Raw genomic sequence first — 13,186 nt, 5'->3', positions numbered from 1 at the left:
GGAAGGATAAATAAACAGGCGGGAAGGAAACTCGCCTGTTTATTTATTTATTTTCAACCTTAATTATTATTCATTTAATTTACATTAATCTGGCCAATATTTTATTATATAGGGTATGGCAATTTCTTTTTAGATACTATGAAAAATCTTTAAATCACTTAAAGTTTCTCTGTGGTGGCCGTAAACCTTAGATGTAAAAAAAAACGCAACAATTTATCTTTCTCGATTGATGTTAGTTTATTTTCGTTTTAATTTGGCGCAGGCATGTTTAAGAAGTGGACTAGCTGGACTAGTGGGGCGCGCTGAGAAAGATCAAATGACCTCTGCACTAAAGCAGTCCAGAAAATTGGACTTACAAAATATTTTAAATAAAGTAGCTTCTATTTATATATAAGGAAACGGGGATGAAAGTGGTTTCTTCCCCGCCTATGACAATATTCGTGTCTGAGCTTGTGGAAGAAAATTGCAAAGTCCAAATGCAAATGTTGGGTTAATATCTCAAAATCTCAACTTTCTTACTGAAACCTCAAATTTAAGATAATAATCCAAAAGTTTGACTTTTCCAGTGAAGAAAACGAGCTTCCCTTAAAACCTCTTTATTTGCCTTAATTACATCATTTATCACTTCTTGCTCAGATTCTCTTATTGCTTTTGTTTTATTTTTTATTGTTGCATATTTTAACAAAATATTTCCAACCAAAAAATACTTTACATACTTAATCATCACTGGGCTTACCCAGGGTAATATAGAACTTCAAAACATATTTACAAAATTCATGCAGACAGATGATCTCTGTTCAGTATGTTTGTTTAATAAGGTCAAATAAATCAATTTCCTTCAATAGAAAAATAAAATGACACAAACATCTTGTTGTTGCGAAACATTTATTTGCACTCAATTACATGAAAACCGATGTATGTTTCTACTGCAACACAGGTCAAATAAACAAACTATTCTAGAGTCTTTATCACTTAAAACATAAAATATCTTCTGTCTTTGAGCTTGATCTCTTGAACAAATTAGAAAAAAGAAGAAAAAACCCACAAATCTTGATGATTTTAATAGTTGAGCAAAAAAGAAAATCACTTATATGAGTTGGCTTTATGCTTAGGCAAGAATTCAAAATTCTTGGGTACGGGTCCAAGCAGCATTTCACTGGAAAGTAGAAAACAATTCATAAGACACTCATTATTACATTTTGCACTTTTAAAATCTTAATTTTGTGCAATCTTGAAATGTAATTCTAGAAAATAGGCATGTTTGTACTCACCTTATCCTGATCCAGTCCTCTACGTTCTGACTGGCCATCAGTGTCTCCAAATAGTTCCTGCCCATGTAGTACGGAGGTCTCTCATTGATCTTCTGAGGCACTCGCTCCAACAGGCCCACTGGAATATATCTGAGAACAGATGGAGGGAGAAGGAAAGCAACGTTTACCACAGCAAACAGGAAAACTTAACAGCGAGAGTCAGATGCAGTGGAATGCAACATAGTCTATCACACATTTTCAGCTATTACATGTCCCCAGTCTCATAAACTAATGGGAAAAGACCACAAAATAAGTCTGTTACCCTAAAATTATATTAAAACAGCTTAATTGCACAGAATATATGAATCGAATTGCTCACAGAAGAACAAATGCAAAATTTCTGAAATGTGATGTAGCCCACCGGCACAAGAAGGAGAGCCACTCAAGCAAGAAGGTGCGTGTCCTCTCCACGCCCCTAGTGTCAGAGCCCCAGTGCTCCAGGCCAAAGTTGCTGAAGTCCTTTAGGATGTCCAGTCGCTCACTGGACGAAATGTCCCAGTGTCGGCTCTCCTTGATTTCAGTGAAGATCCAAGGCTTAATGAGAGCACCCCTATAGAGAACCCAGAAAAGGTAATAAATAAATACATACATACATAAATAATGTATAAGGATCTTCCATCCTATGGAGTAATTTGTGGTCAGTGTTTTCTTTGTATTTTCCTCTGAGAAACAATGTTTCCACACTTCAACTGAAAATTATACATGGAAAAAGGCACCCACATATTAGCCTTAAGAGCTCTGACAAATTTGCTGCTGGGTTTTAAAACAACTTAAAAAGATTCTTGACTTCACTGAGGCAAAATACACTCATGGCCACTTTATTAGTTTCACCTTGCCAGTACTGGATTGGACCCCATTTTGCCTTAAGAGCTACATAAAATCTTTGTGGCATAGATTCAATAAGATACTAAAAACATTCATCAGAGATTTTGGTCCATATTGACATGACGGCATCACACAGTTCTTGTAGATTTGTCAGCTGCACATCCACGATGTGACTCTCGTGTTCCAACACATCCCGAAGCTGCTGTGTTGGACTGAGATCTGATGACTGTGGAGTTACTGTGAAGTCTGTTAGGTTGTGGCAGTAAATGATGCTCAATTGGTTCCACAACCCTAAAGTGTGCCAAGAAAATATCCCCCACATCATTACACCACCAGCCTGAACCACAGATACAACCCGGGATGGATCCATGTTGTTTATACCTAATTCTAAACCTTTGATCCAAATGTTCTAGCAGAAGTGGAGTTTCACCAGAGCAGGCAGCAGTCTTATATTGTATTGCAATTTTGACTGTCAACTGGAAGCAGTCTGAAATATTTGTGTTAAACAGTGGGACACGTGTACCTAATGAATGGCCAGTGAGTGTAAACAAATATACTTAAAACTTTTTCCATTATTAGAGTTCAAGTGAAATCTAAAAACAAAAGTCACTGGCTGCAGACCATATCAGTTCCAGATGTCATCTGTTTTTAAGGCATTTCGATCTTTTTTTTTACGCTGCAAGGAAATGACACTAACCTTGCAATCATAATCCCAGAAACTCCGGTCTCTTTCGCTTTCATTGCATCCTCATAGGACAAAATGTCTCCGTTACCTAGAAAAATAAAACCAAATCACCTGTGATTAATATGTACTATAAAAACATGTACAATAAAAACACTACACTGCATTCTGTGCAAGGTTTTACAACCTAGAGAACGCCAAACTAAATGCATGAAACTGTTTAAACATCAGGAGGCTTTTGTCTTTTTGTGTAACCTTTACAAATCCACATACCAAAAAGTGGGATGGGGCTAGCCAGCTTTGCACATGTTGTGATATAGTCCCAATCGGCTAACTTTGTGTATCTCTGCTCTCTGGATCTACCATGCAACTGTAGGAAAAACACAGCGTCAATGTTTTTTAATAGGAGAGGCGTATGTAAACATGTTATACATCACCGAACAGAATAACATCTCGAGAATGAATCGTCACCATAGGATATTTACATTTACATAAATGATACCGATTCAGAATTATGGATGCTTACAGCTACATCTGGCAACTCTGTAAACCTAGAAATGAAATTTCCTTTTAATCATGTTGATTTATGGCATAGGGACGATTTCACATTGCTCAAACATGCTCCTCTTTTACTTACTGTAATCATTGAGACGCCCCAATTCTTCATCTCTGGGATGAGCTTGTGTGCTATGTTAGACTTTTCCTGAACACCGGTGCGGATCTTGACTGTTAGAGGGACATCAAGGACCTACAGGGAGAAAAAGGTTTTCATTCAGCCTTTAACTGAAGGCTGTGTGTCTTTTATCCTGTCTTCTTCCCTTCACCCTAAAATAGTCACAGCACATGGCTGCCCTTCCCTGAGCCAGGATCTAATAAAGTTTTTCTTCCCACTGTTGCCAAATGCTTTTCGAGGGGGAATTGGGTTTTTCCCTCAAATACTGTGCTTAAAATATAAAGCATCTTGAGACAGCTGTTTTTTGTGATTGGGTGCTATATAAATAAAATTGAACTGAATTATAACTTTGCAATGATCCACAAGAGCAACAAAACTCTCCTTCTTGCATCATTACCATACAATAGGCAAAAAGTCATACTTACATAATTCATTCCTTTGACTATTCGTTCAAATTTTCTGGTACGTGTCATCAAGCCGCAGCCTCCGCCCTGATGGGAAAAAACAAAGGCCATCTGTCAGTGACTGTCATATTAATGTTTAACACTTCCTCTCAAATGCTGGTATCTGTGCTCTTTGTGCTGTAGTATAAACACACAAAATGCATCTGACTGCAAAATAGGAAGTCTCAATTTGTCTATTAGGAAATGAAAGAAAAAAAAAAAGTCACGGTCTGAGCATTTTGGGGGGGGGGGGGCAAGTTAAGAGTTTACCTTGTTGTATACGAGATCAATGGGACACCCAGAGTTGATGTCCACAAAATCAACTTCAGTGTTGTTGTTGATGAGCTCTGCACACCTCGTCATTGTGTCGGGGAAACTGCCCTCCACCTAGAGACGCAATTCAGGCTTTAAAAAAATCACAGTCCTTGCACTCTCACACAAATCCAGACGTCTTACCAACAACGCCCTCTATAGGACTGAATCCTTCAGAAGATTTTAAACATCACCTGAATACCAAACACATCTTCACTTTCGTGTCTCCTCAGGAGGGCCCACTCAGACTGGTGCCCCTGCAGCAGGTTTGTACACATGGCCATCTCCCCACATGTGATGTCTGCACCAAAGCGCTTACACACGCGACGGAAAGGCAGATTTCCACACTGAAGAAATTAAAGAAATACTTGCTTTATCAGATCCAGACCTCATTTACAGGTCATTATTTAATTGCACTTGCTACATTCCTGGATTTAAAGATAGAAATATATTAAAAAACACAACTACCACTAACTCCAATACTGATTTCAGTGTGATGGTACTTACAGTTGTTAGAGGGGCGAGATAGAGCTTGTCTTGAAAATCCACCTTAAGAACAAAGGCAAAAAGAGGCATTAAGCAATGCAATTTGACTGTAATTTAAATCGTGTAAATATTCCCTAAATATATATATGAGTATCAGATGTCTGCTGATTAGAACAGTTTATTAAAACACCTTGTTTATCGTTTAAACAGACATGAAAACTCTGGAGGAAAGCGACTGGAAGAGATATACCTGCTTCTTTTCACACGGGCGCAGCTTGATGACATCTGCATCAGTCAACGGGCCGACGGTCTTCACTGGAGCAGACTGTTTATCTGAGCTGGTCTACAGTTAGTCAGAAACATGAAAAACACACGCAATAAACATAAGGCTCAATGACAGAGTGGTCAGTAAGAGGGAATGCTGTTGGTAGAAAAGGTTACCTGTACTTCACTAGAAACAGGCTGTTTTTCTCCAGCTGGATCAGCAGAAAATTCAGATGCACATAGATCCCATGAGTGAGACAAAGGAACAAATTAAGATACACTAAAATTGATAATGCATGTATGAGTATGTAAGCAACAGGTCAACACATGTGCAGATTAAAAGAAACAGAATAGGAGTGTATTTAATCTGCTAAAACTGGGTGAGCTGGTCAAAAGCCAATCAATGGTGACACTTGATGAATCATGAGAACGTCCCCTTCACAAAAATAGAAAATCACAAGCTGTAAATCACTGGACTTTTGGCTGTGTTGCTATAACGACCCCACGCACAATAGATGTTACTCAATTGTAATGGAAAACGACCAAAACCGTGTCAAGCCGAGCCGAGGCAAGTGGGTACTAGTGAAAAAGAGGCTTGAGTGACATACTCAGTATCTGTTTCTTCCTAAAAAGCATGAGCAAAATTTGTGATGGCAGCATTCTTTATAAAAGCCTTTTCACTTGTCTTACCGTCGCCTTGCTGTGCTCCTTTATCTTTGTTGTCTGAGAGTGTTTTCAGGTACTTTTCTGACTTTTCGAAGGACACCGATCGCTTCCTCAGGCGACCCTGGAGCTCCTTACTCATGTTGTTCTTCACCATAGTCCTGCCTTCATACACCTTGACCAGATCGGCCTTCTCCATGGATTTGAAGTCAGGCGTAGTGTGGGCCTTGGCGAAGCGGCAGGACAAACCGTAGGCACATTTTCCAAATGTTTCATAGATGTGACAGGTTTCCCCAATATCGGAAGGCTTCGAATCCATATACTTGACAATGTCATGGTCAAAGAAGCACTTTGCTCCAAAGGGGCATTCTTTGTTCTAAATTTATTGGGGGGTGGGGGGGGAGGAGAGTCACAAAAATAACTATATGGATCAAAATGTATTGCACAGAGCCTTTTTGAATGCAGAGTCAGAGCTTCATACCTGAATGATTGAGTGACAAAGTCGTTTTTCATCGTAGGCTGTGGGCTTTGTGTGCGGCCTTGACTTATTCTGTCCCCGAAGACGCTTGCCATCTGGTCTACCCTCAAAATTTTGTTTCAGCCTTTTAGGTTCAGGTTCCTCCAAAGAAGTCTCCTTTGAATCCTCAACTGCATCACTTTCACTGGCTTTCTCTCTTTTTGAGCTCTGCCACTCTGAGTCTAACAACCCATGAAACTTGTCTTTGGTTGTAAGGAATCTGCAAACATAAGAAGATGATGAAAGAATCCTCCTGATAAATTTTGTTTTAAATTATGTGTAAAAACAGTCTGTGTCACTAAAGCATTTTAGTATGAACTATATTCACACTGGGGAAAAAAAGAGCATAATGGGAGTAAATTATGCTAAACCAGTAAGACCCTGTAGCATGGGTCACTGAAACACTGAAAGCAAAGAGTTGAGGGCCTTCAACAGCCTTTTTGCTGACAGTGTAACACTCTTTGCTTCATCAGACAAAGCAGCAGGAAGGCTGAAAATAAAGGCAGTAAGTCCTTACTACGCCACTGGGGGTTGCAAAGCCCCTGTTTCACCCCTACAGGGCCATATTTTTTATGTTGTGTAAACGAGTTATTATCTCTTGTAGACACTTTCTACAGTTTTTTCACATAAATTCACACGAACATCTTAACAAGTTCAGATGCAGACAGCCTCCTTATAGTCACGTGCCTTGCTTGTGCTGTTTGCTCAGGTCAGATGGTCTGCTTTGTTCTTTCATAAACTCAAACACATGGTTATTTATTCAGCTATGCTTGCTCCCATCTTACTAACTGGCTTACGTTCATCATAAAAATCTGGCGTTATCTTCAGTCCCCTGACTCATGGCTGTCTCTTTTGAAAGTTGGAGAAAGATTGTTCTAATTTGCAGCTTCCCTCTCCTGAAATCTGTTGCAAAAACATATAAATGCGATTTCCACAGTTTTCTTAGTTATTAACAGTATCTTACTCTGGTTTGATCGCAGCTTCACCCTTTGCAGCCACGTCTGCACTCTTCGAAACGTTCACCTCCTCCGCTGTTTCCATCACAGTCTCTCTTCCTGCAACATTTTAACACCTTTCTAATTAAACACTTCACAGGACCATTCAGCTCCCAATCCTACGTTAGGACACTTTATGCACACATTAAACCAGTTCAGGTACTGCCTTATTATCATAATCAGCTTGCCTGCTTTTCTCTGTGCTCCATATTTAACCTTACACTTCCACCAGTTAGCTTCCTCTTGTAGCTGAGTTAGACCACTTACCGATATACTGAGTAAACAACCGCCTTGCTCCAACCGTGAAGTTAAAAGACAACTGATGTACAGAACGTAGAAATCAAGTCAAAAGTTCCTGGGTTTTGTTTTTTTTTTCCCACAACTGGACATGCACAACCCAGAATCGCGAGGAAACCGTTGTGCAGCACCTTAGATACGTCCGTGGTAAACCTGCTGCTCAACATTGGTTCCGCGAACCGCTTGCAAATCTTTCTCATTGCCTTTGAAATCCAGCACTCAGATTCACCTACTGGGCTGGAGTGTGACTAAGTAAAACAAATTAAAAATATACATGAAATGTTTTTATCGTTAGTCTTTGTCAATTTGGTCAAGTCTGTCGCGGCAGCCGGTTCACAAGGCCCTCGCTTTTTAGTTTAACTGACTATTGTTTATTTTAGACCGTATTATTTTTAGTTTTTAACCTTATTCAATAATGTATCTATTTATATCCAGTTTTGTTATTTTGTGAAGTTTTCTTTCCTTTTGTTTTGACTGAACCATTTGAGAGCTAAAAACTTCGAATGACAATAAAATGTGTTATCAGCCTGCCTGATGTGGCTTTGATGCATTTGTTTGAGACATGCGATTTCTACATGCCTGTGATTCATATGCCCTCCAAAATTGATGTTTACATTGTAATATTTATTCAAACAAATAACAAATGCTGACAAATATCCTTTAAATTCTAATAATATATATTAAAAAGAGATTTGCATCATGGATGAAGAGCGGACAAATCTGCAGCAACTGTGTGATGCTGTCATTTCAAAATGGACCAAAATCTCAGATGAATCTGTGTCATGCTGTTCTGAAGGGAAAAAAAGAGGGTCCAAGTTGGTATTTGCAAAGTGTGCCTAACAAAGTTGTATGGTGAGTGTAAATGGAGATCTTTGCTCCAGTCATTTAACTAAAAGAAAAACACATTTTCTTAATGACTCTTACCATGTGTTGGTTTGAAAATGGCCCAAAAGTCTTCTTCAGTGCTTAAAAACAAACATCACATAAGTCATTCCATAACTTTACCTGTGAATGAAACATTCAGTCAAATGTATTTCATCTTTTGCATTTTTTTTTATTCCAAGACAGCGTATTGATGGATTAAAACACCTGGTATTTGAGCTGAAACATTACATAATGGGTAATCCACTGACAATTTCCTTTTACTCATTAGCTTCAAATGTAATTCCATGTCCCCAGACCTTCAACTTATTATTTTTACTGCTTTAATTACTTTTGTGAGACTAGAAGAATATCACAGGCACAATGTTTAGATTTCAATACTGGAATTAAGTTTGGGATATTAAAAGAGCTCAATCATATTATCTCTGAACATAAAACCTGATTATTCTTAAGTCAAAAAGATGAAAAAGTATCAGCCAACACTGTCTGACAGGCAGCAAGCTACACTCATTCTTCTGGTGAGGCAGAAAGTTTTTCTATTTTTGCGGCAAACCGCTTTCGACTTGAATCGAGGATGTTGATGCCATTCTTCTGGAAGTCATAGCCCAACCTTCTCAGTTCCTCTAGTCGCCCTGTAATGTTTTGTGTGCTGTAGTCCAAAACTTTGGGCTTTTCCAGTATCTGCTTCATTGTTATTCCTCCTTTTAAAAGACAGTCTAGTTTAGAGCTCAGAGTGTCAGGCCCAATGTAGAGGATCATCGGATAGTTGATGATCAGTTTTTTAACATCAGCTTTCCGACAGCCAAGTGCGGTCATCTTCTGCTCCAGGCTGTTGAAATTCTTTTTCAGGTACTCGTTGGAAAGGTCCAGAATTTCTGCCCCGTGGCCTTGAAGAAGAGCCAGCAGTTCTGAATCACTCAACTTAAGTGATGCTTTCAGGTTGTCGATGTTTGTCTTGACTCTCTTAGTGCTTCTGATTAGAATGTAAAGATTTCTTGTTATGACCATTTTTGCAAACTGCTCTGGGTTACTTCCACCGAGCTCTGTGCAGATATCTTCCAGAAACTCCACCATTTGCTTGTTGAGCTCTAAGCTGTTGGAGAATGTGCGCGGTGCTGTGGTCAGCAGCCGGTGGAGATCTTTGGCATTTAGTCCCAGTGAGACCAGATAATCTATGTTCTTTTCCAAGTTGTCGTTATCACTGGAGCGGAAAAACGACTCAGGTGAGCGATCCAGGATGCTTACGATTTCTGCGTCTGTCTGGAAGATGTTTCTCCACAGCTGCCAGCGTTGTTCCAAGTGTTCAATGGAGCGAGTGATGGCTCGGGGATAACGGGATATTATGCTAGCAATGACTTTGCGGCCGGCACCTTTTCCTTGCAGGAACTGAGCGAGGCCGTTCTCATTAGTGAAGATTTTACGAAGCACCCCAGGCTGACGCTGGCGTGCCATCCTCACGTCAACTCCCATGAGGTTCAAGTTCTCGAGCAGAGATTCATTCTCCGGGTTTACCGGCGGCTTTGTTTCAGTACTTCCTGTCGAAGTACTGTAAAGCCTTCTGGGGAAGCAGGCTGATGCAAAATGTATTGGAGTGAAGCCAAAAAAGCTGTGCTGCAATGTCACCGATCGCTGCACAGTGAGGAGGGCTCTCACTCCAGGAACTCCTGCCATTTTTATTGAGGAGGGCCACACTGAAGCATCACTGCAATTCAGACAAGAAAAAACAGACATGTTAATATACACTCATGAAAAGACAGTTTTCACAGCTGCAGTCCTGTGAAAAACTAATCAAACCCCACTGGTTAAAAGCTGTAGAACCACCTTTATAATCAGTAAGTTGGAGTGACTGTTTTCTGTGTGACTTTATCAGTCTCTCACTACATTGTAGAGGAATTTTGGAGGTGGTGGAGCCCCCCCCACAGCACTTCAGTCAGGCCAAGGTCTGGGCTTTAACTGGGCCACCACGGCACCTTGATTCTTCTCTTTTTCAGACATTCTGTTGTAGATGCTGCTGCTATACTTGAGATCATTGTCCTGCAGCATGACCCAGTTCGGGCCAAGCTTTAGCTTTCAGAGAGATCCTGGAAAAATTGCGGCATTGTGTTAACACACACCTGAATGCTCCAGACCAGCAAATTGCCAAAAACTCATGCAATCATGCATTTGATAAGCAGCACCTAGCTACTACAAACCCTCTTAATTCCTATGGAAGTAATAAGGGTGTACTTAAGTTTTTTCACAGCACTTTTGCTAAATTAAAAAAAAAAGGCTTTAATATAATTAAAGAAAAGCCAAGAAACAAAAAGAAAAGCCACTTGGCCAAAAAAGATGCAGACAGGTAACTGGTGAGCACATCTATTATCAGATGCTATTAGTAAGATATGATTGGTTTACTTTTGGATATGTTAATTTACAAATATATGAATCTTTAGTGAAACCATTAAGACATTGGTATATTAATCTTTTTCTTTGCTAATCTGATTTGCTGACACACCGCTCCAAGCTTACACCAGTAACAGAAACTTTCCAAACAAGTATTCTTAAACTTAGTTGTGAACTGCTTGATACTGGCCATTTACTAGTTATTTACTACATAATGCGTACGTTACTTTGGCAAAGTTATTTACGTTAGTAATACAAAGGGAAGCTTTTATTTATTCGCCCGGGAATAACTAACTGAAGAGTCCAACCAAAGCACACAGTCGTTTCTGTTTAGCGGTGTACAATATCTAATCAGTAATAGCCCTTTAAGTACCAGTCTGCTTTAAAAAGTATTAAAAACATACCAAAAGCCAACATTTCTTCCATGCCGGTAACGTGAACTCCAAGAACTCTCGCGAGATTCTTCTTCTTCGTTATATTTATTGGCTGTAGGTTAAATGACAAAATAATACGATAGCGACACAACTGGTATGGTGGAGTTTGTGCCAAACACCACCTCACATCTTCTGAAACATGTTTTTTCTCAGATAATCTAATACAGTGTAAGTTTCGTTATTTTCGTTCTTTTTTTTGCTGTTGACTATATTGCTAACACTCCGTTTAACTTTATTTTTAATTAGGTTTTCCAGCCATTGCCTTTTTCAGCCTCATATTTCTGCTGACAGTGATTAATTTTTTTTCTGTTAGTGTTTTTCTGCGTGTTTAAATCAGAGACTTCTCACCTGTTCCTTGTCATTTCTGCACATTTCCTCTGAAATCTGTAAAGCCATTGCCTTTATACTGATTTATAACCACTAGATGGAAGCAAAGATCTTCTATTTGAAAGAATAGAACATATCAACCAATGACAGGTGAAGTGAATAACGTTACAGTGCCATATTCTGCTAGGAAATCTTGGCATTGGTGTGGATCTTACATTGACATGTACCAAACATCTGCTTACTGTTGCAGAACAAGCACACTCAAATGACAACAGAGCCTTTCACTGGCAGCAGATTCCGCCAGCATGGCTCACCTCAGAAACTGTGCATAATTTGATAAACTTAGGTGTCTAAGGATTTAATCAGACCTCCAAATGACACACATTCCCACCTGAACCTGATCCACAGGTGTCCCACCTCACAGTCCACAGGACCAGAAAGCACAGGATACCCAGTAGTTCAATGTTAATTCTCCAAAACATCAGAGCTTTTAGGACGATCCACACAATATTACACAGATGTTGTGAATGGTTGGTGTAAGGACGGTAAGCGGGATTTTAGAAAAACTTAGGCCATTTGCCCAGTTTCCCCTAATTTCTATTAATATTGTTCAATATCAATTTTCAAACATTATATTGATTTTTTAAATTCTTTTTAATTCACTACATCCTGCGTAAGTGATGTGTAAATTAATGTATTTCCTTACCATTAGTCAAATTTAAAGACATGGTTTAATTAAAATTAACCTTCAAAAATGTATGGTCTGTGTGCATCGAGAATTTTTCCTTTCTTAGTTTGATAAAAACCTGAATTTTTCACAAACAATTTGAGGGACATCTCCATGGAGATGACCCCTGAATAAGTGCTTTTCTGCTTTGCACATACTGTACATTCTAAATTACAGTGTGCTCAGTCACTAGTGAAGCTCTCGGAGAGCAATGACATTTTTCAGTAACCTGGGAAGCTTCAATCACATAATAAAAACACAGCATTATAGAGGACTGGACTGTTGTTACAGGCATCAATAGTTAATTCTGTCTCAGCTAGCAGATGCTCTCGTACAAGCTACAAGAGGACACTTACCATGTGTTATGATTCACAGCCTACCACTGATAAACGTACTGACCCAGTGCGTCTCTTTACTGATGAGTCCCCCCACTTATGCATATTTTAATGCATGACACTGATATTGTCATTATGCAAATACACATTGCTCTGCTGCTCTAAGACTGAAGTGAGCTCCATCGCAACAGCTGGGCAACTGGAGTCTCGATTCAAATTCGTCTCACACATCCACAGGTCACAGTTACATTTGCATTTGCACACCTGCATTTTTCTTAAACCTATCCAAAGTATTTTAGGGACCCTTATGGTCTTTGTGTCTGTCTTTTAATTACTTATACTCTATGACAGACAATAAAGAGAGGTTATAAGACACCATAAATGGTAAGAGTGGTTCAATCTGATCTACGCTGCTATTGTATTTGAAACAGAGACATTCCCACGTGTTGCTGAGCTTCCAGCTTTCTTGTTGCACTTAACTAACCCTACTGGAGTGTGAAATATATATTTTTTAGCCCCCCATAAAAGTTATTTGGCCTCATAAGAGATTACAAGATGCCAAGATTTCTTAAACATAGAAATGGATCATACATGTTTTAGTAATACAAAGTCACGTGAAGTTTTCACAGGAC

The 13,186-nt window shown here is 39.2% G+C and overlaps 2 protein-coding genes across 2 annotated transcripts; both read right to left on the bottom strand.

Annotated features, from left to right (window-relative positions):
- Positions 1-868: 868 nt before the first annotated feature.
- Positions 869-7,630, bottom strand: dus3l (dihydrouridine synthase 3-like (S. cerevisiae)). The gene is made up of 16 exons (XM_085446462.1): positions 7,438-7,630; positions 7,140-7,230; positions 6,140-6,395; positions 5,686-6,034; positions 5,173-5,207; positions 4,982-5,074; positions 4,753-4,794; positions 4,440-4,592; positions 4,204-4,320; positions 3,916-3,981; positions 3,455-3,565; positions 3,091-3,187; positions 2,833-2,908; positions 1,672-1,860; positions 1,272-1,400; positions 869-1,156 (listed from the first exon to the last, which is right to left on the bottom strand). Exons 2-16 carry the CDS (start codon positions 7,214-7,216, stop codon positions 1,084-1,086), a joined length of 1,863 nt encoding a protein of 620 aa, XP_085302588.1. The 5' UTR covers positions 7,217-7,230; positions 7,438-7,630; the 3' UTR covers positions 869-1,083.
- A 796-nt stretch (positions 7,631-8,426) lies between these two features.
- Positions 8,427-11,191, bottom strand: mterf1 (mitochondrial transcription termination factor 1). Its single transcript, XM_085445992.1, has 2 exons — positions 11,136-11,191; positions 8,427-10,051 (listed from the first exon to the last, which is right to left on the bottom strand). Exon 2 carries the CDS (start codon positions 10,018-10,020, stop codon positions 8,857-8,859), a length of 1,164 nt encoding a protein of 387 aa, XP_085302118.1. The 5' UTR covers positions 10,021-10,051; positions 11,136-11,191; the 3' UTR covers positions 8,427-8,856.
- Positions 11,192-13,186: the final 1,995 nt, after the last annotated feature.

The sequence above is a fragment of the Copadichromis virginalis genome, linkage group LG22 (genome assembly GCF_057382275.1).
Source record: "Copadichromis virginalis isolate Kocher_CV1m ecotype Utaka linkage group LG22, C_Virginalis_male_GT1.1, whole genome shotgun sequence".
In the NCBI taxonomy this organism is placed as follows: domain Eukaryota; kingdom Metazoa; phylum Chordata; class Actinopteri; order Cichliformes; family Cichlidae; genus Copadichromis; species Copadichromis virginalis.
This window is presented reverse-complemented; position numbering and strand designations above follow the sequence as displayed.

Bases quoted from the DNA above. Each gene is read 5' to 3' on its own strand.
- dus3l (XM_085446462.1), bottom strand. From the start codon at position 7,216: ATGGAAACAGCGGAGGAGGTGAACGTTTCGAAGAGTGCAGACGTGGCT. The intron at 4,593-4,752 runs GTAAGTACCATC...TAATTTCTTCAG, and splicing joins ATCTCGCCCCTCTAACAACT to TGTGGAAATCTGCCTTTCCG. The intron at 1,861-2,832 runs GTTAGTGTCATT...GGTTCTCTATAG, and splicing joins TCTGGGATTATGATTGCAAG to GGGTGCTCTCATTAAGCCTT.
- mterf1 (XM_085445992.1), bottom strand. From the start codon at position 10,020: ATGGCAGGAGTTCCTGGAGTGAGAGCCCTCCTCACTGTGCAGCGATCG.